Source organism: Blennius ocellaris (assembly GCF_963422515.1).
Source record: "Blennius ocellaris genome assembly, chromosome: 9".
In the NCBI taxonomy this organism is placed as follows: domain Eukaryota; kingdom Metazoa; phylum Chordata; class Actinopteri; order Blenniiformes; family Blenniidae; genus Blennius; species Blennius ocellaris.
In genome coordinates this window covers 6,094,520-6,121,329 of record NC_137658.1, presented here as the reverse complement: position 1 = coordinate 6,121,329, position 26,810 = coordinate 6,094,520, and the positions used below count along the sequence as shown (strand labels likewise).

General features: G+C 46.0%; 3 protein-coding genes across 3 annotated transcripts in view; 2 read left to right on the top strand and 1 right to left on the bottom strand.

The window, feature by feature from the left end:
* tmem265 (transmembrane protein 265) overlaps positions 1 to 26,810 on the top strand; it is a gene marked incomplete at its 3' end in the record, with an annotated part of 222,937 nt that overhangs the window by 89,744 nt on the left and 106,383 nt on the right. The gene's annotated exons all lie outside the window — the stretch shown is intronic.
* On the top strand, positions 16,286 to 19,106 carry prss23 (serine protease 23). Its single transcript, XM_080502018.1, has 2 exons — positions 16,286 to 16,512; positions 17,925 to 19,106. The coding sequence occupies exon 2, from the start codon at positions 17,942 to 17,944 to the stop codon at positions 19,088 to 19,090; it is 1,149 nt and encodes a 382-aa protein (XP_080358144.1). The 5' UTR covers positions 16,286 to 16,512; positions 17,925 to 17,941; the 3' UTR covers positions 19,091 to 19,106.
* cfl1 (cofilin 1) lies at positions 20,051 to 26,408 on the bottom strand. The gene is made up of 4 exons (XM_080502035.1): positions 26,301 to 26,408; positions 21,964 to 22,274; positions 21,802 to 21,878; positions 20,051 to 21,216 (listed from the first exon to the last, which is right to left on the bottom strand). Exons 1-4 carry the CDS (start codon positions 26,301 to 26,303, stop codon positions 21,104 to 21,106), a joined length of 504 nt encoding a protein of 167 aa, XP_080358161.1. The 5' UTR covers positions 26,304 to 26,408; the 3' UTR covers positions 20,051 to 21,103.

The window sequence follows — 26,810 nt, the reverse complement described above, 5'->3', positions numbered from 1 at the left end:
AAATAGACGAGTGACTTTACACCTGAGGCCTTTGAGTTCCTGATGGGGTTCAAGTGGCGGCCGCTCTACTTTGCACACGTACCTTGTGACTGACTCCGACACTGAAGGGGCATCTGATATCAGGGGTTTAATTAATCGGATTTATTTTAAGTCACTTCTATATTTACGATCGAGGCGTCAGCCGGTCGAGTGGTTAACACTCTTTCCTCCTCCCGTCCACGGGCATTGATGTTGACTAATTGCATGTGTGATTGTTTGCTGCTCATTTGAACAATAAATAAAACTTGTTAACTAATGTTAATTAATTTAAAAAACAAAAAACACATTTGGCGATGTATTGTGCTTCGTGTGGATCTGTCAGGGCTTCCTGCGCTCCGTCCGTCCCCGCCCGGAGGCTGTGTGTCCACGGCCAGACGTCCTCCGATGGCATGAAATGAAAGAGTTCAGTAGGCCAGTGTGAAAACATACACACTCATGCAGGGGCTGAATTAACTCAGCGGGGCGTTAGCAAATGAGCAGCTTTCACGCTGACTCCAGAAGCTGCCGCCGTCTCTCTTCATCCCCAGCCCTGCTCCGTCCTCCTAATTGGGGGGGGGGGGATGACATTGAGGCTGGTTTCCAGATGAAGAGATAGTAAAACGTACGACGTGGACTTTCGACCAGGCGTGTCAGTGGAGGAAATGTCACGGCGTCGTAGCAGGAGGCGTGTCGGGCCGAGAGCGGGGTCAGATAACCTTCTTTTTATTTGACTGTTTGTCGCAGCAGAAGTTCCCCCGATGACTCAGTATCGCCTCTCCGACAGGGAGAAGCCTGCAGAGTTTATACATTTCACACTTGATCGCTGGATCAACCCTGAACACACGATGTCCAGATTATATTCTACGTTTCTTTTCCTCTTTTACGTCACAGCGTTAAACACCAACTGAGAAATAGACGTTCCACCCCGCCCCGCCGCCTCGGCGCTCCGGTAAACATTCCTCCGCTGCAGAGCTGACCTCTGACCTCTGACTTCTATGCAGAGCGAATCCTTTGCGCCATGCTGCACGTTGCATGTTTACACTCAAACAGGGAAGCGACAGACGCACACAGTTCAATCACTCGGCAGGTCGACATCGGGAGAAACACGACAAAGAGAAATGACTGAATGAGTGACGAAAAGCAGCGGGTTGAGCGTTTCTGGAAAACTTATTGTTGTTGGTGACGCGGATTTAAAGACGGCAGCCGTCGACTGAAGGGCTGCAAGTGAAAAGACATGAAGATAATGGTAAATAAAAACCCAGAGCACTTTACAACGTCACATTCACTCAACCCCTCACACACACTGTTTTTTTTGCAAAATTAAAGTTGTTTTACGTTTTTAGTTCTGATTCGATCCTCCTGCTTTTATTAAATCTGCTGTTGGATTAACTTGAGTTTGTCATTTCTATGTGCACATGTGGAAAACGTGTGTTTCTCTCTGGAAAAACTTACTTGAAATGACGCTATTTAAATAAAGTAGAAATTAATTATGCAGGTGAACGAAGACAAAAAATAAAACATGGAAAAAAGACCCACAGCAAGAACATAAAAAAACCCTCCAAAAAACCTTAAAATTACAAGCAGGCCACAAAAAACATGACCATCGACACAAAAAAATAAATAAAATCCAACACTAAATCTACAAACATGCCTCGTCTTTTAATGACGGGCCAGATTTACTTGGACTCCAAACATGAAACGGGGTATAATTATTATTTCAACGGCTCACCAAGATCATGTTTCACAATGTGTTTTTTCTACGCACACATAAAATACAAACCACAGAACCGTCACACACTTTCTTTCTTGTCCTGAAGTTAACCACGAGAAACCACACTGATAAGATCAGTAATTGTTTTCAGTCATTTAACTGCCTTTCTTGCACTTATCGTTTAGTATTTTCATGTTATGTGCTTCACATTTGGAATGTCTTTATGGTTTGTGACGTATTTTTGGTCATTTTAGGCCTCGTTCTGGCTGTTAAACATTTCTTTGTGCTCCACTTTGTGTATAATTCCGGTTGTTTGGTGAACGTTTCGAGGGTTACATATCATATTTCTTGGGTAAGATCAAGTCTTCGGGCTGCCTCGGGCCTCTCAAACTATGTGTACAGTAATCCATCTTCATATGGAGAGATCTGTTTATGGATATTAGCTCATAAGCTCCAGTATTACACATTATTATCTGACGGGGCAGCGGGGGTTTGTTCGGAGCTGTTTCTGCTCACAGACGAGGCACGAACGTTTCAAATCTTCTCCTTCTCGGTATAATGTGTCGTGTTCTTCCTGGCGCCGCGCGCCGTGCCGTCATTGTTTACTCAGGTCAGCGGTCACTGGAGGGCAACTGGCACCAGATCAACCTCGAATGAAAAGCACAAAGTATAAGGGGGGAGACATGCTAAAGCGATTACGCAACAGAGCAGAGGCCAAAACAAATGGCAGATTGTAATGAAGTTGCCATTACTCAAAACCTCCCGCTGATTAATGTCTGGTTTGTTTACCTGCATCTTTGGAACCAAAACCTTGAATTAACCTCATTTATGCCGTCACGATATTTCTGCTGCCGACTGCCCAAGAGCCTTCAGTCGCTACCACCGCGGCGGTCCTGAGCCCCGGCCATCAGCGGCGCTCCGACACGTGGTCGGACTCTCTCTCTTCACCCGCGTTTGCGTTCGGGGGGGGGGGGGGGGTCACGGTTTATCTTCAGGTGTCCGCGATTGCTTTGCCTTCACGCACCAACACCCGCTCTGAACGCTCTCCGGAACATCATTAGAGTGAATACATTTCCCCGTCTCCTGATCTGGTCCTCGAATTATTTCACATGTTCACGTTGTGTGTGATTATTGCTCAGTGACACCGGATGCCGACCCCAGTGCTCCGCTCCCTGCCGTACGTCTGAGCAGCGTTTAACCCCCGCGGAACAAACGCTTTTGAATTTTAGTTTTGCCCCCCCCCCCCCACCTTTAAAAGATCTGTGGACTCCCAGGATTACAAACCTGTAACGCCGTGTCATCCCGCTACAACTTTCCAAACAGCCCATTGTAATTTTCAGAGTGTTTCTGACTCTTTAACTGCACCCCCCGCCCTCCAAACCAAGTGTTTGAAGTGGTTTCTATGGTTTTTTTTCTGCAAATACTGCAGCTCTCTCCAGATTTATAGGTGCCCCTTATTGGACTTGTTGCTGTGTGTGTATGTTGTTCATTAAGAAACATCAAAATGCTTTACAGTTCATTGCTCTTTTACACTGCCCGCTGGAGGCGGCGCTGGGATTCCAGTTAGTGAGGGATCAGATGGAGGTCAGCGCGGGCCTGTGGGGGGGTGGGGATGGAGGGGAAGGGGGTTACATCGCACCACAAGTCACCGAGCCTGTGTGGACTACATCACGGCTTTCATCCTCACTAATGGGATCTCTTGGTGGGGAATCCCATGGGTGGTGGGGATTAAGGTACCTGGCCTCGCTCTCATGTGCCGTTTGCCATGTGGGGCGCAGCAAATATGTTGCACATGCCCCAACAGCTGCTGCGACCTTCACATCTGTGGAAAATGAGGAACAGCTAAAAAAAAAAAAAAAAACAACTCAAGACTACAAGAGTATTTATGTGGATTCACACCCGGGACCATCGGGGATCTGTCATGTATTCATCCCGAGTGTGAACAATCTCCAGACTTTCTGCTTCCCTGTGGCCGGACTCCACCAAAACCCAACTCAGTATCAGACGATGGGGAGCCGGGAGACGACTGTGAAGGTTAAACTTTCTACTCGGCGACATTGTTGGACGAGGTTCCCGGTGTCCCGGGCCGAAGAGGACAAGAGCGAGAGAATGTCAGTGGAAGGATGAAAGAGTCCCACGTCTCTTTGTGCGACACTCGCAGGGAACAAGCTGCGGAGGAGGAAATCCATCCTTTCGTCGAGGGTTCGTAACAAACGAGGCCGTGTGAGCTTTCGGAGCTGCTCAGTCACTGCGGCCTGTGAGTCACGACTTCACGTCCCATCTGGCGTCTGGGCGACTCGACAAGACGAACGGAGCTTCGGACTCGCTTGTGTCCACTTCATTACTGTCTTAATGGTCACGGCGACGGGAGAAAAACCGATGGAGCCTCCTCTGACTGGAAGCTTTTAATTGTTTATCGTTTATTCTCTCGGCCTTGGCGCTGCAGGGATCTGAGGGCGGCGCTGAGGAAAAGGTCAGGTGGAGTCCATTGTTCACCATCTGTGATTTATGAGCGGCAGGTTCACTCTTCTGGTGGTGCCCCGACTCGCTCACTGTTTCCATGTTTTCGTGTCGTTCGCAGGAAGAGGCGGATACGATTTAGATTTGGGAAGTAGCACGCGCACTTTGAAGGTCTGGACAGTCTCAACTGTTTGTCTCTGACCTGATGCGAATGTAACTCGAGGACACTGCAGTTCAGAGGCACAGGGCTGCAACCAACTAATGCTCAAAAAACAAATACAGATATTGACATAACTTCTCTGAACTTATTTTTATGTGACAAATAATCAAAAAGCTCACAGATGTTTGTCAAGCTGTTTTTGTTTGTTTCCTTATACAGGACTTCAACACTGAAGCATTCTTAAAAAACAAAACAAAACATTTGCTTTGTGTTTGATGATAATTTAAAACAGTTATATTCACTTTTTAATGCTAAAATCCCCTTTTATGATATATTAGTCTGTGAGCCAAAGCATGATGTTTTTAAATAAGTGCAGACTCTAGACTGGCAGAATACTGTGGCAACAGAACTGAAATAATAATAATGATGATAATAAGAATAATATGAATAAGAATAATAAGAATAAGAATAACAAAAACAGTTGTCATTATTGTAACACACATTTCTGTTTTCATTTACCTTCCGTTTCTCTCTGCAGATGATATAATATATTAGACTGAGTAAAGAATGTTTCATATTCACAAATCAAAAATGCATATTTGTGGTTTTCCAGTTGCTGCATTTGTTACAAAATGTCGGATTTCGAACAAGGTTCAAACTGCATGTCTTTAGTGGGCTGTGGAAACGTGAAAACAGCGGGAGACTATTGGATTTGGTGGTTTCTAGGCTAAATTGTAAGACCGAGAGTAAGAATCTCACCCACAGTGGGAAAAGACGTTGTGCTGAGCGTCAGATTTCCGCCAAATCCGGCTACCAGACTTCACTCCTCCTGTTTATTTTGTCTGAGAATCACTCTCTCTCTCTCTTATTGCGACGCAAGTTGTGTAACTCATTGTTCAAAGTCGCAGAAAGCCGGGAGCATTGGGGGGACCTAATGCCAGCGCGGCTCAGGTCGAAGCCCCTGCGCTTTTCATGTGTCCTCGGGGTGTTTGTTGTGGGTGAGCTGGAGGCTGAATGGACTTGCTTTGGCTCTGCGGCGGAGTTGGTGAACCGGTGCTCTTTGAGGTGACGGTCATTCAACACCCTGCCAAGTCACAGGCTCATAATTCACCAACACCTCCCGGCTGCAGGGGCCCGGCATGAGAAGAGAGGCCGGCGGCTTCCACCAGCACTGTGAATACTGCAGCACGGGAGCTCATCCTCAAAACGCAGCGCGAGCCCGTTAGCAATAGACATTAACAACACATCCAACTTCATTCAAAACTAGACTTTTAAAACCTTTTAATGCTTGAATCACGCTGAGACGTTCCCTCACAACAGGCCTCAGAGAGATGCAACAAGAATGAAAACATAACTGACAATAAGGTCTAAATTGATAATAGTAATAACAGAATGAAGACAAAAATATCAGAAAGTGCTCAACGTGACTGAAAGAGACCTCCTCTGTTCACACTGTTCTGATGGTCTGCAGCCGTTCGGTGCCTCCGCCTTCAGAGCTGGACTTTATCTTCTCCCACACATATTTTTTAAATATCACAGGATCCTGACTCAAGCAGGAGCACGGTGGAATGGCGATCAGCCCTATCGCCTCTCCGGGACTGGTTACTCGAAGTAGCTGTGTGTTTCCCCTGTGATGGATCGGTCGAGGGTTTATTATCATGCCTCCGACATTATTCAGCTGGAATCAGCTTCAGCGTCCTGCAACCCTGGACTGGACAGAATGCTGAAGAGGCATGAGGGTCAAGCAGGGGTCTTTAAAACACTTTATATACAGCTTTAAAAAAAAAATCAATTATCAATAATTTCAATTATCTTATTTAGAGCCTTAATAGTTTAAAAGGAGTGGCGGCTGGCCAGTAGAGGGCGCCACTTCTGGTTTGCTCTCGCGTGTTTCTCCGAGATGTTGAGATGAAGACGACAAGCGGTGAGTCTGATCACTAACCTTGTTTACATCGCTTCTAATTTACCTGTTTGAAAGGAGAATTTTGTCTGAAAAGCTGCAGGTCAACTTCAACTTTCTGCATTGTAGTTTTTTTTAAATGCACACAAGCATAAATGTGTTCAGAATTTTTCCAAACGTGTCCAGTTTTGTTCATGTTTATAAATGTTAAGATTTACTCACATTTACTGATGACGGAAAATCTGAGAGCTTAAAAAAAAGGACACAGTTTGTTTTGCAAGACTTTTTGAGGCACAATTCTAAAATGCTTTGAAAAGATGGGTTAATGGGTTATTTGAAGATATACCTGATAAACCTTTTGTTTTCTCTAAACTCAAGTGAACCAGCCCCAAAACAGTCAAATAGACTAATTAAGCTTCTGCTTCTATTTGTTTACAAGCATGTTAATATAAGAGTCTTAATAAATGCTCTCTATTCAGCATCTGTTTAAAAGTATAATAGTTTTCATCTCTCGGGGCCTCTCTTAATCTGAAAAAAGGCAATGCTGTCATATTGTGGTTTACTGCACTGTTTAATGTCAACATTGGCAGACATTGAATAATAATAAGGAAGAGCCCCACCTAAGACATGTATCAGCAGCCACCGCTGGTTAAAGGTAAACAGATTTCTAAAAACAAACATGGATCTGTTCTGGCAGCACGAGAGACATTACACATAAGTATGAACATGTATTTACACAGTAAAGCGAGGAACAGTGAGTACTGACACGCCCCGATTTTACTCTTTCCCTGCATCATGGTTGGTTATAACGTGGTACCCATAAAAACGAGGCCCTGTTCAGACGTTTGTTTTACGATATTGGCATAAATAAAAGCAATTGGGGCAATGTTGGGTTCAAACATTTCAACGTTGATGGGAACCTTCAATTAAACAAGGCCTGTTATAAAAAAACAAGAACACATCAAAATTTTAAAGAAGACATACAAGGACAAGCTAAATGAAAATACTGTTCAATGTTCTGGAAGACAAATCTTGTCTTTGTTTAATGTTCCTTCATTCAGCTGTCTTCTGAACTGCTTTATTGAACTTAGCGTCACGGACGAGATGATTCTGTGTGTCGGACGTCCATCACAGGGAAAAACACACAGACAGACAATCACACACATGTATTCACTCTTTCAAGTCATAAAAACATTCAAACTCCACACAGAAGGGTCCCTATGCCCAACCTGGAGTCAAACTTTCTATCCAGTGTGTATCCTGGGCAAAGTGGTACAATCATTATTAGGACATTGCTCAACAAGTTCCTTTCTTTAGATGCATAAATCACACTAAAAACCCTCAATATACATCAGACAACATAATCCCAAAGGACAGGCCAGCATCCTAATTACCGTTTCCACATGAAAAGGCAAATTAAAAAAAACGTTCCCATTGCAGGTCAAATGAGGGTCAAAAGCTTTTAAACATCAGATCCAGCTGCAGCTTGTTGTCTTGTTCCTCTTTGCCGTCCCTGGTCCTTTGCCACATGCTACGCTACATTACGATATGATTAGGAGTAAATATTCCTCGCTGCCTCTCCGGATCTGGCAGAGCTGCTCCTCGTAAACCTGGAGCATACATGGAGTTCTGCAACGAGCAATAAAACTGTGATAAGACGACAGCGGGGGGGATGTTTTGATCAAACTTTACGGAAACCGGACGATAGATTAGGAACGGACCTCACAGCCACATCGGTAGGAAAGATGGAGTTTGTGTAAACATTGATCTCGTGTCCGAGTGTCAGCGGGAGCAGGTTTTGGCTGAGCGACTGTGTTACCGATCTGGATCGAGATGGGAGTTGAAGGCGAGGACACGCAGCTGCAGCACAGCCTCAGTCTGCGCTGAGATCAGGCCTTGGACACCTCGTCTCTCTCTCTTTCTCTCTCTCTCTCTCTCTCTCTCGTCCCCGCAGATATTTGTGCTGCTTTTGCACGTTTCAGAGAAAAACGGGAACAACTGGTGTTGGATCAGTTCGATCTGCGGCTCCAGTGTTGGAACTTTCTCTCAGGATTGCATAATCCCTAATTCCCTGGTAAATGATGATGGATGGAAGGGAGGGATAGGAGGGAATGTGTTCAAAGAACAAACTCTATCCCTTCTCTTTCTGGCTTTGACGAACCAGAGTCCAGGTGGAGAAAGACTCTGATGTTCCCTTGCTTTTTTTTTCTTGGCCTTTTACGTAGCTTTTTGGTGCTTTTTTTATTATTGCATCATTAAATAAAGAGAAACAGATCACAAATTCACATTGGCTCATGTCCACTGAGCTCATTGTTCAGAAAAGTTTCAAATTAACCAGTTGTCACCGTCGTGTTTTGTCGCCGCTCTGATGCCTGCTCGCGGCCGTACATCTCCTGTCCGTACAATTTGTGGACCTCCGTCAGCCGCGGTTATTAATGCTGCTCAGAAACAATGGGATCCAGCTGAGCTCGGAGCCCGGGATGTGTCATGCTGAAATCCAATTATGAGCGTCATTGCCTCATCAGTCTGGCTGCATGCATGTGAAAGCAGAACCGGTTCCTGAGGACAAAACAAAACAAAACAAAAAAAAGGCCATGGGCTCACGCTCGTGGCTCATCTGCATAAAGGGGCATTATTCGGAGGAAAAATGAGGTCCAGCGCTTTGAGAGGTCTGTTTCGGGACAGCGGGAGGAGAGGCTGGCTTTGTTCCTGTGTGATGTGTGATGTGTGATGTGCAGCGTTTGGAGGATTAAACCGTGGGTGTGGAGTTGCCTGGAGCTCAGTCTGAGCCTCGTCTCATCGTTGGGAGCTTGCAGGGACGAGTTGTGGACGGCCTTGTTACTCCCAAACAAGCAGGAAGAGGCTCCAGTAAAAAAAAAAAAAAAGCGTGGCCAAACCTCAGTGAATTCCTGATGAAGGAAAGAATGTGGCGAGAGAAAGCCACGCTCTTGTCCTTTTAGACTTTTTTCCACAGCAAAAATATTTGGCTTGCTCTCGGTCCTGATTCTCTTTTGCACTGCTCTGGCAGAGTCTGACTCATAAAGTCCCTGTTGTGGATATCTGAGGTGAGGGATGGAAAAAAAAAATGCTTTCAATTATACCTCAATATCAGAAGGACCGATGGTTCAGTCGCAGTTATGAACTGTTATTGGATTACTGGAAAGGATGGCCTCTTATCGCTTCATACACAGCTTCTTATTGCCGGAACAACTCAGAATTGTCTGTTTAATGAGCCTGACAGCGATTATGTGGCATGTCAACAAATCAATATTGCATTTAAGGTGCGGATTAGCAGCTGCAGATAGAAAGAGTGTGAAATGATCTGGACGCTCGGTTTGTCGGAACGAAATCCGGCTGATTAAAAGAAAGAAAATGACCAAATGAACTCCAGAGTCTCATCTGAGAAGCCGTGACGATGACGTGCAAATCCTTTCAAAACCAACATTTAACTACGACGTTAGTGTGACAATATATCAAATGCTAAAACACACACTTAATTGAACAGCGTATTTGACAACCTATAAAATGAATATGTGACAGGGGCACGTCTCACACTGCATCGCTTCAGCAGCTCTTTCTACTCTGGAAACAGTTCGGAGCTGAGGAAATGTGTTTTGACGGAAAAGTGAAATGTTTCTTCACTCCTTCTTGATTTAGGATTTCAGCTCTTTGGCCCTTTAGGCTCTGCTGCGTTGTCTTTTTGCTGCAGTTCAGCAAATTCAGCCGGCAAGTCGGGACTAGAACTGGGGCTTTAGGTAACACACAAATAAAAACATTTAGAGTCTCAAAAGACCACCTATAGAACTTTAACTACTGTTTGACTTTAGATGTGTACAACAAGCTGAAAAAAGATAAGCTGTTTCTTAATGTCTGCAGCCACGAGCCACCATCCCTCCTCTCTACCTGCGTCAGACCGACTGGTTACCGGCGTATTAAAGGTTTAACAGACAGACACACAACCCAAAAGCAGCAAACGCCTCGATTTGTGTTCGCAGCCATGCGATGGGTTCTTCTTGTTCACACAGTTAATTGGCTGTGATTGAGGAGTGCTACGAGCGTCTCCAGGCAACGGGGTTCACACGTCACCGGAGTCCTGGAAGTGGAGCCGTTTGGCCTCAAAATAGCCGGCATTTAACCAGAAACGCCACCGTTTACAGCGTCAGGAGTGGCAGGTTTAACCCGGCACCGGCCGGTTCTCACTAACATGAATGGCTTCGCACCTAAAAGCTCCTTTTTTCTTTTTTTTTTGTTGTGTTTGAGAGGCTGGGAGAACTGTACACACAAACACACAAACACACACACAGCCTGGATTCCTCCACACTGTGGCCATTATCACGGCGTCTCAGTTGCCCAGCAACAGCGTTGGCTGCCGTGGGCGACTCCTGTGCGATTCTATGGCGATAACATTCTGGAACGTAACAGAACATTCCGGTCGGGCCTCGAGTCGGCGGAGGACAGGCTGGAAACAGAGATCAAACCGCTCCGCGGGCCTCAAATGACATTTCAGTATGTCGGACAGAGCGATGGACGTGTAATCCTCTTTTCCAGGTGAAATCAAAGGAAGGGAAACTGGGAAAATGTGCAGGTTGAAAGATGTACTTTGTACATTCCCAGTTTGATAAGAGGATTTCAGTAAAACGTATCAAAAATAAACTCTTTGGATGGTTTAGAGAGAGAGAGAAGTGAGAGGGAATGTATTTTCTGCTCACCCTTTCATTTGAATATAAACAAAAGCTAATAAAAATTAAAGTAGGCCCGCTCAGTTACTATTAAGAACTCTTGGCTCTACTGGTTAAAACGTTTAATTGTCAATATGTGGTAAATCCATGTGTTAAACATTATTTTGGTTTGGCAATAGAAGTGAATAAAGTTCTGTCCTGTGTATGTTTTCATTTTCTGAACGAAAACTGTTGTGAAAGTGGGTTCAGAAAGAGTTTTCAGTGTGGTAGACGATTTTAAAGCTGACAGACTGTCAGACTCACATATGGAAAACGGTGGGTTTTTTTTCAACCCCAGACCCAGAGTGCTATTGATACGTAGCTTTTAAAAGTATCACTGGTTCAAGACACCTGATTCACATTATAGAAAATCATCATCAAGCTCTGGAAAAACCGGACAGAGGACCCAAAAGGATTGGGAAACACTGATTTGAAGGGCTGAGTGAAGATTTGCAGGAGAAGACGGGGGTAAGAGTTTATATCTGGTGGTAAAGTCATGAATGAAACTCAAGCTTCATTCAAACTGAAGAATGTCAGAGGGAATGCTGACATCCCAGCTTGTAAATATTTGGGTCTGTTTACCGAGTCCCTTTACAGTCAAACGAGCCGTCTGCTCCCCCCCCCCTACATGAAGTGCGACCGGTCCTCTCGCTGTGGGACGCGTTTCTGTCGCCGGAGTCGTCTGATGATGCCTCGGTTGTTTGGGCCGTGACGCGCTGGTGAAAGCGTTGCAGTGAGTCGGCCGGTCTGCCTGCCGGAAAATCACATGTTTGCATTTTCCACAACGTATAACAGCTGCACGCCTCGGAGTGACGACGCGGCGTTATATCAGAACATGAGCTGAGATTTTCAGCAGCACCAGAGGAGGAGAACCTGAAAGTATCCACAAAAAAAAGTTTATGTTTGGTGTTTTCCTTGTTTTCAGGGTCAAAGTTTCTTCCGGATTATGATGAGTCGGCATGTCTGTGGAAAAAAAAAAGGCGACATGCTGACGGACTAAAGCAACAACCTGTTTAATGGCGCAATGTGAATTTATGTCGCCGCTCGGACCCACAAATCCTGCAGCAGCCACTGATCAAACCAACAGATGCCCCTCGTCTTACCAGACGGATGTCTTGAGTTTATTAAAGGAGGCCGGCGGTCGGAGTGGCAGGGTAACGTTCGGGGGGGGCCTCCACCCTCCTCCACCCCCTGCACTGACGGGAGGAGACGCACTCCCCACCTCTCTCCTGGCCGATTTCAAGTTTGCATTCCTGCGTTCTGTTTTTGCGAACTTGTGTTTTTCTTCTTCCCTTCTTTCTTTTTCCTCTCACTGCTCCGGCGGCCAAACTCAAATGACATCATGTGGAGGGGAAAGTCAGGCTGCATACGTACCGGCAAGGCCCTGCAGGAGAACCGGGGACCCACGGAGGGCCGGGGTTGAAGCGAGTGAGATTCTACTTAACGGGAGGATGAGATATTTATCAGCGAGGAAAATGTGATGTCTGAGAGAGGTAATTCCTGGCTCAGACCGAGTTCTTTGTTGAGCAACGGCACCAGGACTGAACTGTGGAAAACGTCTCCTCTGGTTTGACCCGATGATGAAGAGAGATCGAGGACAGACAGATGGGATGGGAGGGTTTTGATGAGACAGAACAGAGAGAAGCGGCAATAAATATATCTAAATGGAGGGGGAGGGAAAAAAAAAAAAGAAGAGGGACATAAAACATTGAGGCACCGGCCGAAGAGGAGAAAGGGGGACATTCTTCAGTTCCTGTGCTTTTCAAGCGACACGGAGGTTCCAGCTGCCAGGAGCCGCAGGCCTGTTATGGGAACTTCATTCGACTGTTTTACGGCTCAGATGGCTCGTTTCAGTTTGAAGCCAATTATCAGATTAAAGCGTCCAAAGAAAGCTCCGTGTGATCCTGTTGATAAACCTCTCTCTGTGGCCCTCGCAGCGTGTCGGCTGAACCGTCACGCAGGCGCCGATCCGCCGCCGTCCACCACTTTCACTTACTCACCCATTCGCGCACATCGGATTCTCACTGACGAGATGAATTTTTGTGTTTTTTTTATGTACAATATGACGCTTTCACAGGCCTTAACTTGTGTCCCGGCAGATACGTCGGTGGAAAGGTGAGGTATGTCTGCTTTCGTGCGCGAACTCACTCATCTGGAATCCTCCGGGATCAACGAGACTCGGCCCGGGTAGAAAACAGTAATGACACAGATTATTTCCCCCCCCCCCACAAAAAAATAAAAAATAAAAAATCACCCGGCGGTTTATTAGGAAAGTCAAACAACCTTCGCAGCTTCCCTCGTTTCTTCTTCTTCTCTCACAAACCTTGTTTTCCGAAAAGATGTTAATGAACATGACAGCCGTTTCAGCACGAGGCGGCCTGAATATTTTCTTAAGTGATTCATCTTGGAAAGTGTGAGTGTGGGTCGGGGGGGGGGCAGCCGGGTCATTGACCTGTGACACCTCAGTGTTAAAAAACATAGAGAAAACACACCTCAAACTGTTGAACATCCTCGAATCTGGGGCACATTCCAGTAGCGAAGAGGGAGAACCTGCCATCGTGTTTAGAACGTTTCCAACACTCCCATGGATTTTTCACAGCGGCTGTGATTTTGTGTTTAGCACCAAAAACGAAGCATTTGTTGGAGTTGCTCTGTATTCTGAGTTGATCATTTGTACTGCTGAGGATCTCGTCTGACAGACATGATGGATGATTCATCTACCACGCTGGAACTCGAGAAAATGACTCAAGTCTCAACTAAAAGTTATTCCAAAGCACTTTAATTCACAAGTCCGTTCTAGTAGAACATGGAATACTGTTGACTTGCACTGTCAGCACTCTGCTTTGAATCTTTTTAGGCTCCTCTGGAGTTAGATTAGACTGATAAAGATTCCTGCTTTTAAGCTTTTCTTGGACTTATTTGGTGATCTGTGCATCTTTTTTTACGTTATGTTGCATTTGAACATTTATATATCTATTATAATCATATAAATTTAAACAAAACAGTGTATTTTTGTTGAGTACACATCACATTTTAGGAAATGATGAACAATTTGCAAAAGATCGGACTGTACAAAGTTCTTTATAATGACTTTCCTTGTTCAAACCCGAGATAAAAATTCAATCCACACATCTTTAGTAAAAAGATTAAAAGAACATTGCGTGTAGAAAATGTTCCTTCACGTAGACTCGACGTATTCACGCTGGGCTCAACTCTCCGTTCTCCTAAATACCAAAGATTTAGTCCCACGATGAACAAAGAATGAGTTTATTTGTTCTCCTGGAGCACGAAGGGATCCATCTGGGATCTTACTATAACACACAGGTAGAGCCTGAACAATTGAATTAACATTGACAAGCCAAACAAATGGTTTCGGAAACAAAAGATAAATCACTGGCAGCTGCTTTTTTACAGCCTGAAAGATTTTCTTTTAAATGTGCTGCAGGTGCTTCGTCTGAAAAGCGAACCACAAATAAACCTGGAAACACGTGTTGGGCAAGGGGTAGCAAACTGGACACAAGCTGGTTAATTTGTTCTTTTCTTTTTCTTTTTTCTTTTTTTTAACACACAGCAGCTCAAACAGAATCACAATAATCCACTTCAAAGTTTAATCACATGTGAAATGTTTCAGTTTAAAAGCTTTGGAGTCTTGTGGAGTCTGTCAGCTTTGGTTGTCGGACAAAAGGGAGACTTTGTGACGACGTGCTTTCATACGTCGTCACCGACGTTCTCCAGTCGCCATGTTTGGTGGCTAACCTTGAAACCCTTTGGCCTCCTGGCAGGAAAGCAGGTATTTCTACTTCACTAAAGCCTTTCCTCGTCATACGTTTCATCTGTCCTCTTACATTTGGGAGTGTTTTTTTGCGAGGAGGGCGGAAGCAGAGGAATCCGGAGAGAAACTGAGGCCAAAAAAGCGAAACCCCCCTCAATTGCCAAACATTCCTAAAAGGAAAATCTGTTGTGCAGCGACACACTGAGACATCATCCTCCTAACAGACGTTTATATTTACACCTCTGCTTTCTTTTCCTCAAAAAAAAAAAAACCCTCAATGATTCCCCTCCGTATCTCACCGGGGATAGACTTTACACTTAAATCTGTCATCGCCAGGCTATTCGCTGAAGATTTCATTACAGAGATGAGGGGCAGGTTGGGTAGGCTTTTTAAAAAAAAAAAAAAAAATGTTCCTCCCTCTGCAGTGACACTGGCTGGGAGGACAACAGCGGCCACATTGTGCCAGCAGCCTGACTTGTGTCCTTGTTGGGAGATTCCTCTGCATTCCTTCAAAGCGCCGTCCGCCGTTGACTGGACGCTCTGTTTTCGGCACCCCTGAAGCTTCAGCGGGCCCGACGAGGAGCGTCAGTCCACGGCTTCCCAAATTCCACAGGTTGACACGTCTGAAAAAAAAAAAAAAAGGGCCTATTTGGATATCAAGGTCGAAGGACGCTGCGAACGCTGCAGCCAACATGCCCCGACAGTCTCCCGCCTGTCAGACACCGCGTCTGAGTGTCTTCACTTTTATTTAACGTGGCTCTCTTTTGCACCGACGGTAATTACAAAGCGGCAATACCAGAAACAAGATTTGTCTTGTATGGTTACTGCTGGAGGCCTCGGGAGCAAATACTTGTTGAATATAGCAATAAACACTTATAATCCGTTTCTGAATCAATAAAGGAGAAGTGGTGATCTTTGGAGAGATTTACTGCTTTTCTTTTGTGCTAAACCTACACGTCCCGACAGAGATGATTGTAAAACATGGGAACAGATTAAGTCCTAATTACAGCGACTTGACAGTGTGATGCCGAAAACACATGTACTGTTGTCAAACTGTTTACCACAGAAAACTATCGGCTGAGATTGGCAAGTCTGTGTAAGTTATGATTAAACAGCTCAATGTTTCGTCCGGCGTTAGTTCTTGCTTTCGGTGCAGTGCCGCGTCTGTCCATCACAATGTCACCGAGCACCATTGCTGATATTGCTGAAATGATACCGATACTTTGGAGAAAATAATCCTTACGTGTGCCCCGGGGCCAATTACATATTCTCTCATATAATCAGTAACGACAACCATGTTTTTTAATACCATAATATCAGTTCACGATGCATAATGATAAATGGTAAATGGGTTTCACTTACAGTATATAGTGCTTTAATTCACATTCACACACCAGTGTGTGTGTGTGTGTGTGGGAGGAGCCCCCTCCCTCCAGCAGCAGACAGCTGTGGGTGTGGGTGGGCACTAGGACCTGCAGACTTCTGCCTGCATGCGGAGGAAAAACACGTCGTTGGAGGCAGGAGACTTTATTTGAGGCTCCGACTGTGAGCTGAGCTGCTGCTCAGGACTTTCACTCCTCACCTGGAAGAAGAGAAAGCGAGGGGAAGCAGGGTTTGACCCCCCCACCGGCCCTGCGACCCGGAGGTGAAGAGGAGGGGGGAGACACTATAGCTACCTGTCACCGGAGAGGATGATGATGAGGAGGAGGATGAACCTCAAGGTCTGGAAAACCTGAGTGGGATGTAAACAAGGACCACCAGTCTGATCGGGAGGTAATCAACTGAATTGATCTGCTTTGATTTAATAGAGTCATTATCTCTGTTCCGATGCCTCAAGTCTTTAATCTGTGTCACAGTTCTGATATTTTGCATTGTTAAATGTGAAAAGTTCAATAGTTGTGAGATATAAAATCAAGACAAATGGTGATTTTTGTTTTGTTTCATGTAATGTTTTTGTATTTACAGGTTTACAGTGTTAAAACCTTTAATGACTGCAATAAAATACATTTTCCTTGCTGCATAACATGTGTTCTGCTGCAAACCTGGACTCCCCCCCCCCCCCCCCCCCCCCCCTCTCTCTCTCTATAGGTGTTTTGTATGCTATGGTTGCACACAGAAAAAGTCAACTTTTTTGTGATTATATGAATTTAAAAAAGCAATTATATCCTCGTAGTTATGCACCATAAAGGAAAGTTTCTGAAGTCTTCCAAAATCAATACTTTTTTCCTCCAACTCGAAGTGATGCTCAGTTTTTGTATTTTTGTATTTTTATTTTTTCTAAATCGGGATCCGTCAGTCAATTTGTTCACGTGTTGCTTTGAATAAGTTCCACGACTTGTAAGCTTGTCTATAAATAAAGAGGTTGACCGCCGGCCAATTTACCACTTAAGATCCAGCGGTAACTGTCTGCCACGGCTGTCGTATTCGCGAAACATCAACGTGGAGGGGAAATCTGTGCTTCCCGGAGCTCTTTGTTTGAAGCCTGGCGGTGTTAAATAGGTGGACAGGCCCCACCCTGTCTTTTGTCAGGAATAATGCTCTTGTTTGGCCACCCTGCCTCAACTTGTTGCTCTTTCACTGTGCACACACACACACACTCACACACACACACTCACACACACACACTCACACACACACACTCACACACACACACTCACACACACACCTGCTCTCTCCGAGCCATGAGTGCCTCGGGATCCGTAGCCCTTCAGGATCAAATATCTCTAATCTGGCCCTGAAAGCACCACGTATGTTGTCAAGTAGTTAACGTATGATTGGAAAAAAAGCCTCTTGAAGCTCTGAAATGTGACAAATATTAAACTAGAGGTGTGTTACAGTGACCTCCTGGTACATTTATCCGCCGTACAGTCACTTTTGAGTTTTTTGTCCCAAACCTAAATTAAGATGCTTGTTTGCTTCCAGCGGGTTGAAATCCTCTTTTCCCCGGTGATTCTACGGGAACAAGAGGTTCATTGTTGTCTCACAGCCCCAGATGAAACTCAGGCTGGCATTTGCAACATTGAGAGTTTGTAAGCTGACCTCGCCCGCGAAGGCGCAGCGAACTACAATCAACAATCAACTGGTGGAGGGTTTAGGCTTTCCAAAGTTTTCTTCCTGGCAGACGTGTAGGAATCTGATGTTCTGACGGGTTTGTTCTGTTGTCTTTTTCTTAAATGTGTCTGCAGTGATTTCCGTCACCGTGATGACGCCACGTGAGAGCTCGGTTTCGACTCACCTGCTCTTCCACTTCCTCCTCCTCCCCCTCCTCCTCCCCGTCGCCCTGTCCGTCCTCCGCCCCCCACACCTCCCCACCCTGGTCCCTCACGCGCCGACGCCTCTCACGCGCTCCCGCTTCAGCGCCCACACTCGGCTGGACTTCATCACCCGCTGCAACTCCACCTGCCTGCGGCGGGGAGAGCGTCAGGAGGACGAGGCGAGGGAGAAGCTCTCCTTCGAGACGCTGTACGCGGACGGATCCCGCACCCTCACCACGGTGGACGTGGAGGAGGACGAGCCGGGGCGAGGGCCCTCGCCGTACGCCTTGCCCGGGAGGGGTTCGGGACCGAGGCCCCGGCGCGGGCGCAAGCGCGTGAGGCGGCAGATCTACGGGGCGGACGGCCGCTTCAACATCCAAGGCGACGACTTCCTGCTGGATTACCCTTTCTCCACGGCGGTGCGCATCTCCACCGGCTGCACCGGCGTCCTGGTGTCCCAGCGGCACGTCCTCACGGCCGCCCACTGCGTGCACGACGGCAAGGACTACGTCAACGGGGCGCGGAAGCTCCGGGTGGGCTTTCTGATTCCGCCGTCCCTCAACGCCACCAACGGCACCCTCTCCTCCGCCAAGAAGCCCCTGGTGCGCTGGGCGCGGGTGAAACGCACCCGCGTGCCAAAGGGATGGATCCAGGGCCCCCAGGAAGCCAGCATGGACTTCGACTACGCCCTGCTGGAGCTGCGCTGGCCTCACCGCCGTCCCTTCATGCGCCTCTCCGTGGCGCCGTCCTCCGACGACCTGGCCGGGAAGCGCATCCACTTCTCTGGGTTCGACAGCGACCGTCCCGGGGAGCTGGTCTATAGGTTTTGTCCCGTGGAAGAGGAGTCCAGCGACCTGATCTACCAGCACTGCGACGCCCGGCCCGGGGCCAGCGGGTCGGGGGTGTACGGACGGGTTTGGGACGACGGCTTGGAGCGCTGGGAGAGGAAGGTCATCGGGATTTTCTCGGGTCACCAGTGGTTGGAGATTGACGGGGAGAACCGAGACTACAATGTGGCCGTGCGCATCACCCCCCTGAAGTTTGCTCAGATCTGCTACTGGGTGCACGGAAACCGACTGGACTGCGTGCAAGACTGAGCGGGTTAGGGTTAGGGACCGACGGCGGGGGGGGGGGGGGGGGGGGGGTTTAGGGTTAGGAAACACGATGGACAGGTCACCAGTCCGTCAAACAGAGACTGACAACCACAATCGTACTCACCAGTCGGCCTCAAAACGTATGTCTCTTTTGGGCCGCGAGGAGGAAAATGTAGAACCTGCAGAAAACCCACGCACATAATTGCGTTCCTGGACTAGAACCAGGGATGTTTTCATGGCGAGACCGGAGCGTTCACCACGTCACCACGTCCTCGACTCGTGCCTTGTGAGATCACCTCGGCATCTTGTAATACGTTTTCACCCGCAGTGAGTCGTTCCATAATGTTCACAGAAGCCACTTGTTACAAGAGGGAAAAACTGTGTATGCCACTAGCAGCAGGTTATTTATACACACTGGTGTTCCGAGGGCATTTCTTGTAATTTTGTCTTTTCAAGGATCGGTTGCCGCCTGCTGCCCTGAATAAAGGTCAAAAGCCTTTCGATGATTAATGAGAAACCATTTTCATTGCGGGTGGGGGCCGTGTTAATTTTATTTTTGGAAGAATGCTGATATATTTTAATAAACAGAGATTTATAACAGCGTTTGTGTCAGAAGGCTTCATTTGGTTTCACGGGTGGTGTCGCATCACCCCTCTGTGGTCACATTGAGAACTGCACCCGCATCCTACATTCACTTTTCCTTAAATGGAGAGTAAAACGAGCATTTGTGGAACTTATGACACAATAGACCTTTGAACGTTTTTGCTCGTGTCCATTATACATTTTTTTTTAAAACTATAAATTCCATCATTAACCAACTCTAGTGATCATGTAAAACAGATGAAAGTTGAAAACTAGTCATGTGTTTGTGAGAAATCAGATTAAAATCACCTGGATTTCTTTTCATATATACCCATGAATCTGATTTATTCCAACAAGCGAGCAGAGAGCAAAACGAGTCAGTAGTTTAGTGCTTTTTTTTAATTAGAGATAAGGAGACGATACAAAACATCCACCATTCAATATCCAGTCTACACTGCCAGCCTCTCATACACGTCGCTCCTCCACAGACCTTCACGACACTTTCAAAAGAAAGAAAGAAAGAAAAAAAATTGAGGATATTCTGTGTCTTCTCGGGCTGGACTCGAATATGCGGTTGTCGTGGCGATAATCCGGAGCACAGAAATCGCTATTCGGACCTGCCCGAGTTTCTGTCTTTAACAAGTATGAGGAATGTCGTCTGTGAAATTACATCAAATGCCATATTTATCGGACATGGAAGTGGAAAATAAGGAATAACTCAAGTTTTGGAATTTGCATGTTCAAAAAAAAGAAAAAGAAAAAAAAAAGAAAGAAAAAAAAGAAACCCAAAACAAAAACAATGGCATAACAAAGAGGTAAAATATATATATTTATATTTAAACGGTGTTCCTCCAGAAAAAAAAATGTTTTGATACATCTGGTGCAAGCAAGAGTGAATTAGTTCAAAACTACACCTAGTCTCAACTACACACACTTACAAAACTTAACTAGAAGTTTGGCCCAAAAGAAAAAAAAAGTAGTTGGAACAAATATTTAATCAGGATTCAGTGGCTGGAAAACTAAAAGTTTGATGTCAGTCCTTTCCTCTGGAACCTGGAAAGAACTCAAATTCTGCTCCTGAACTGGAACAATAACAGTATTTTAACTTTTACCATCATCCTACCTCTGTTCTATTTTACATCTCTTCTTTTCCATGTTTTGCTTATGCCTTTTTTTTTTGTTTGTTTTTGTTTTTTTTAAATGTTGCATGAGCTGGAATGATAGGCTGCACTTTTCTTTTTTTTTTTGTCGTCGTCGATTTTAAAAGTCACTTGACTCCAAACCCACCCACACAACTTTCCCTCCCCGAAATAATGATGCTGGTTCTGATTTTTCCCCACCCCCTTCGCCACACCAAACTGGAATGAACAGCTAAAACTCAACAGGTGTGTCTGAAAACTTCAGTTTGAAGCTGGAGGAAAGTGGACAAAATATTTATATAGGGGATCCTTCCAGGCTGACTACTGATGTGCCGCCCAGCTTCTCTGCCAGGATGTGCCGGTCTTTGAGATCCTCCAAGCCGTTCACCTGCCACTCGTGCTTGATGCCTGAAACCCAACAAGGAATGGAGTTTGAGCGAGGAGTTCGGGGACACGTGTCATTTACGCAAACCTCTGACAAAACAGTCGACTATGACTTTCACTTGTGTACCAACACTTTTCTCACCATACGGGTACTTGTGCAATTTTATCTAAAAACAATCTTGCTGACTCTTATAAACTCATATCGACTTAATGATTGAGGAGACACGTCTGGAGGCGAACCAAGCTGACAAAATACAATTATCACCAATTAAAAAGTGGAGTCGCCAGGCAGAACATGCAAAACTCCACACAAAGAGTGTGAGGCAAGAGAGCACGTCAATACACCAGCTTTTCCGTAAACATTCAAGCAAAAAATATCCTAGTTTTAATAATAATAATTAAAGAACTTGTCAAAGCTGGTGTCATTTGCAGGGTTTTGAGTCGTAGTAAACGTCCACTGGAACAACCAAAACAAAAAGACATTGCTGTGAGGGGGGGGGGGGGGGGGGGGGGTCGTGTCGCCCTGCAAGCTAACCAAGGAGGAAAGGTAATAACTGGGACACTTGTCACCGTCGCTGTGAGGCAGAAGACGAGTTCGCTGCTACTCACCCTCAAATTTCCTCTTGATGGCATCTTTTGAACTGGCATAGATCATCTTGCTTTTCAGGGGCGCGCTGTCTGGAGCCCTGTGGAGCGGAGGAAGACTTTACAACAGGTCTTAAACAAAGAAAAGAAAAGAAAGTTTTATTTGCTTGCAAAAGCTGCCCTCACCAGAAAATGAAGACCAGGTCCTCCTTCTTTGTTTCTTTGGTCTCGTAGGTGGCGTCGTACAGGGCGTAGCGGCAGTCGTCTGTGGGCAGCATCTTCACCAGGTGCTGGTACGGATCCTGCACGGTGGTTCCCAAGTCGCCCTGGAGGATTTCTTTGCCGTCGTCCAGAACAATGTTTTTGAGGTCCTTGCTGAGGCAGAAGAGGATGGCCTTCTTCCTCTTCTTCTTCTCGTCCTCGTTGGCCTGAGCCTTGCGCACCTTCATGTCATTGAAGACGGCGATGACCTCATCTGTGACTTTCACTCCGGAGGCCTGCGGGGGAAAACAACGGCCGTCAACGCCGGGCGGATCGCCTGTCATGTTTCTCACTGCTAAAGATCGGGTTTCTCAACATAAAGGCAGAGAGAAGAGTTACTGCTGGACAAGTCGTCGGTTACAACTCATGACGCCAGATAATTATTCACAGGAGTTTGTTTTCTTGTATTAAACTTAAATCTCCAGAAAGCTTTGATAATGAAACAAATGTTGTTGAATGCAAACTTCCTAAGTTCCGAATGGAAAGACTTAAAGCACTTCATTATGATGCCGAAAAGAGGAATAACATGCAACTTGTATGACGATCATTCTAAAATGTCAACAAATATCCACACCGTTGGCCATTTTTAACTCGGGTTAAAAAAAACAAAACAAAACAAAACTTTATTAGTCTCACTAATTTTCTGGGAAATGTGACGACGGTTTTGTTCTCGCCATTTTTTTTGTCAACAGGACAATAGATTCTTTATTCTCATGAGGATGAAGAACAATCAGCAGACCGACACGGACAATGAGTTCTACTCTGACCGATCTGTCGGGAGGAAGCGGCTGTGGGAGTCGCTCGCTGGTCACAAGCGGTGATTTAAGACTCGGCAGAGACTCGGCAGATACAGACAAAACACGAAGCCGGAGAAAAGGCCCGAGAGGGCGGCATGTGACTGTCACACAGCAGGAATGTTCCTACAGGAACCGCCGATAAGGAAGGAGCACTAAAAGGTGCGGCTGTTTGCGCTGCTGGACGAGGCAACGTGACGACTGGTGCGGAAGAACGAGCGACGATCAGCGCGTCACTTCGGGTTTCTAAAAAGGTCATTCGTGAAGGTTCGGCGGCACGAACAACAAAAAGTCTACTTGGGTAGAGAGAAGGTGAGCCATCCGGTGTGATACTTCATCATCAGGCTTCTAGTCTACTATGTTTATGATGAAGACCTGGATGGCCTTGAACATTTGAAGAGGTCATGACAAGACAGAGGTGGTAGTTTTTGGTGGTACCACAGTGACCCCCCCCCCCCTCTGGCTTAACACATCAAGCCCACCATAAAGAAACCTTCCTTCAAACATGAAGCTCGACTGCCACATCAAGGAGGCACTTCAATGCAGCTTCTTCCACCCGAGGGGGCCGGCTCAAATAAATAAAGCCAGTATTTCATAGACAGCATTTTGAAACGGTAATCCACGCCTTTGTTTCCGCTCGGCTGGATTACTGCAATGCCCTTCATGTCGGAGTTGGTGGGAACTCGGTCGCTCGTCTTCAGCTGGCTCAAAACGCTGCCGCCATCTTTTAACTAGAAAGACTTCAATACGAACACATTTCACCTGCTTCAGACTCACTTCCCTGCCTGACTGCTCATTTTAAGGAGGATTGTTTTTTTGTTGGCGTCGAGTCCTTCCACCTCTTCTCCTGAGAGTGTACTCATTTGTTCATCTTTAAATGCATATATTTCCACATCCAGCACTTTGTGTCCCTGTGATTCTACATAAAAAGGTGGATTGGAGGATCTTTCCTGTAAAAGCCGGCCATGTTGGCGAGGGTGCGGTCAGGAATTGAGCAGTTCAGTGTCGAGTTCACACACACAATGAGCCTTCTGTTGAAATATAGAATACAAGTCACATCGCCACGTCTCAGCTGCCCCATAAAGTAACTCAGTCATGTCCTCTGACTTTGTTAAGGCCCTGTGCATGACAGGAAGACGCAGTCTCACGAGAAGGTGACTGCTACGTATAAGCAAAGAGTCACTGGAGGGGAAAAACCCAAAAAGGCAACAATGAAGAGCAAGTAATGCCCAAGGAAAGCAAGGCAGCACGGGCGGACACTGTTTGCCCAGGCGGTTTAAGGCTTGTCTGAGATAAAGAGGGTGATCATTAACCAGAAAACTACCACAACTTCCTTAATCCCTCACAACAGTAAAGAAGCCAGTACTCCCAACACTCCTTCTCTTCAGTGGACTCGCTGTGCGTGAAAAGGAAATATCCATTACGATAGGAACAAGTTGCATTTGTGTCCCCAAAATGGACATGCGTGTGCTTTTAGCTTCGCATGATTTTTATTATTGCTTTATGCTTTTGTAGCAGCAAGGTGCGGTAACATCACCATGGAGATATTGCTGCGCCTCCTTCTCGTCTAATCTTATCTTCAGGACAAATTTCACTACCAAGTCAGTTACATCAGACTGTTAATCCAATCCTATGAAAAATGGCCTTGCACGCAGATTTAAACAGATTCGGGCTGTGATTAGTGCACACTCAGCAATTTGAGGAAGAGGACAGCAGAAATTGCAACGCAATATGCATATCCTCCTCCAGATTAAAAGGTGAGCCTTCAGTACAAAAGTGTTTTGTCAAATGAGTCATCATTTCAAGTTGAGAGTCTGAAGAGAGGAAGGAAATAAAACGATTTACTTTTAAGGATGTTTCATGATAAGAAATTGAAATCCAGAACATTGAAGCGTCTGCAATATAAACATTCAAACAACCTAATGTCAAGTTATCAAATACAGATTTTTTTACAAAACAAGCACACTATGAGCTGATTTTCTAAATTATATCATCATATACAAATTCAAAACATTATGATGAAAAGCCGTATTGCTCCGTTTTAGATTAAACTTACACGCATCGTTTAGATGGATTTGTTCCACTGTTTCGTGGGTTTGATTATCGGATCGTTCTCCACAAACACACAAACTATTTTTTGAAAAGACGACATCCAGGTGTGATCGTTCTACAAATTAGATTCTGTTAATTGTGCTGCACATTGTAAACAACTACTGGCGTTATGTGGCACTGGACGGAAAATTTTAACAAACAAACAAAAAACAAACAACTTTATCCTATCAAGACAAAGCCTAAAAACGAATCTGTTTACATGTATTTCCAATCGGGAATTACATGATCGACGAATGAATAAGTGAAGGTTTGCAGGAGACGCGCAGCGCCGACAGACAGCGGCCCGTTAGCTTTAGCTCCGGGGCACAACGGTGTCACTCAAACGTTACATAATGGAGAGAATTACTTCGAATACGCGGCTCGACCGCACAGCGACGGTAAAATAAACCAGGGGGGGGGGGGGGGGGGGGGACGTAGCAGGTGTCAAACCGCAGCGGGCTGAATGTGTTAGCAAGGCCGAGGTGACCGGGAGACTAAACAAAATGGTCTTTGCACCAAATTCAGGGTGGGGCCGTGAATGCAGCACGCGCACATGTGTTAGCCTGCTATATAAGGGAAAAAACTGCTCCAATCTTCCGTCAATACAGGCGCGAGACCCCATAACCGCCAGTCGGCCTCATTTACGAGAAACCTTCCTCTCGTATCACGTCACAAAAAAAAAAAAAAAAAAAAAAATTTAATTAGAAAAAAAAAATGGAGAAATGAGCCGCATCATGCGGGACGCCGCTAAAAGAGGGGGAGGGCGGGAGGGGCGTCCGCAGACAAAGAGCGGAGAAATCTCAGCGAGCAGCCATAATGGCAGTCGTCTCCTCCCCGAGAGTAGCTAACGGTCCGCGCGCGGCGGCGCGGCCTCGAGGGCGCCGCCGCACCTGCTCCAGCTCGAGCTCCTCCGACACGGAGCTCCGCACGGACCGTCCGTGCAGGAAGCACCGGGCCAGCGTCATGGTAACCGGGGGAGTGGAGGAGGGGGGGGGACGTTCACCCGTGCAGGCCCTCTCCCCGGAGCCACTTTTGGTCAAGATATTGAATAAAAAGAAAAAGAAATGGCGCCACTTGACTAGGGTCACTTCGTTGTTTGTTGCGCTTGTCGCACTGCCGTGCGGTCATTTTCCAGACGTGATGCCGACGTGAAGGGCTTTACCGAGCTAAAGGAGCGTCGGGGGAACCGGATCCGAGCCTCTAACGCTAGCTCCTGCGGCACGCAACCGGCGTCCGGTGTTTGATCGGAAAAACTGACATACCTTCGCAAGAAACGAGCCCCATTTAAAAAAACCAAAAAACCGTTAACGCACCGAGAATAAGTCTAAATCAAAGGGTACCGTTTAAAATAATCCTCCGCTTGAACGTTGAACTCACCATTGTTGTCGCTCTGGGATCGTCTGCTTCGAGTTGAACGGACTTGGATGACAGAATGAACCCTCACTTGCTCATTGAATTGCACGACGCGGACGCGCGCTTATAAAGAGCGAGCCCGAGTCGAGGAGCGCGCACGAGCAGGAGCGCTTGTGAAATCACCAGGACAGTCCGGTTTGTTATTGTCGCCACCGCACTGCTTCCCCAATTAACACAGGGGGATATGTGACTCAGCACACTGGGATTAAATTTGAGAGCAGTGCAAAGATAAGGATAAGGATACGTGAAAGGGAGGAAATAGTTTACTTCAATCAAACAGGATGATGAATCAATTAGTCACAACTCAATAAAATTATGTTTTATTCATATTGTGCCAAATACAACGCAACATAGTGTGATGAACGTAGAAGTGAGACTAAAATGTCAGTTTTTGGTCACAGAAGACCAAATGTAAATTGTAATGGAATGTCCTGCATCCTTCAAGAACTGTGGACAACAGCGTTTCTCCTATTG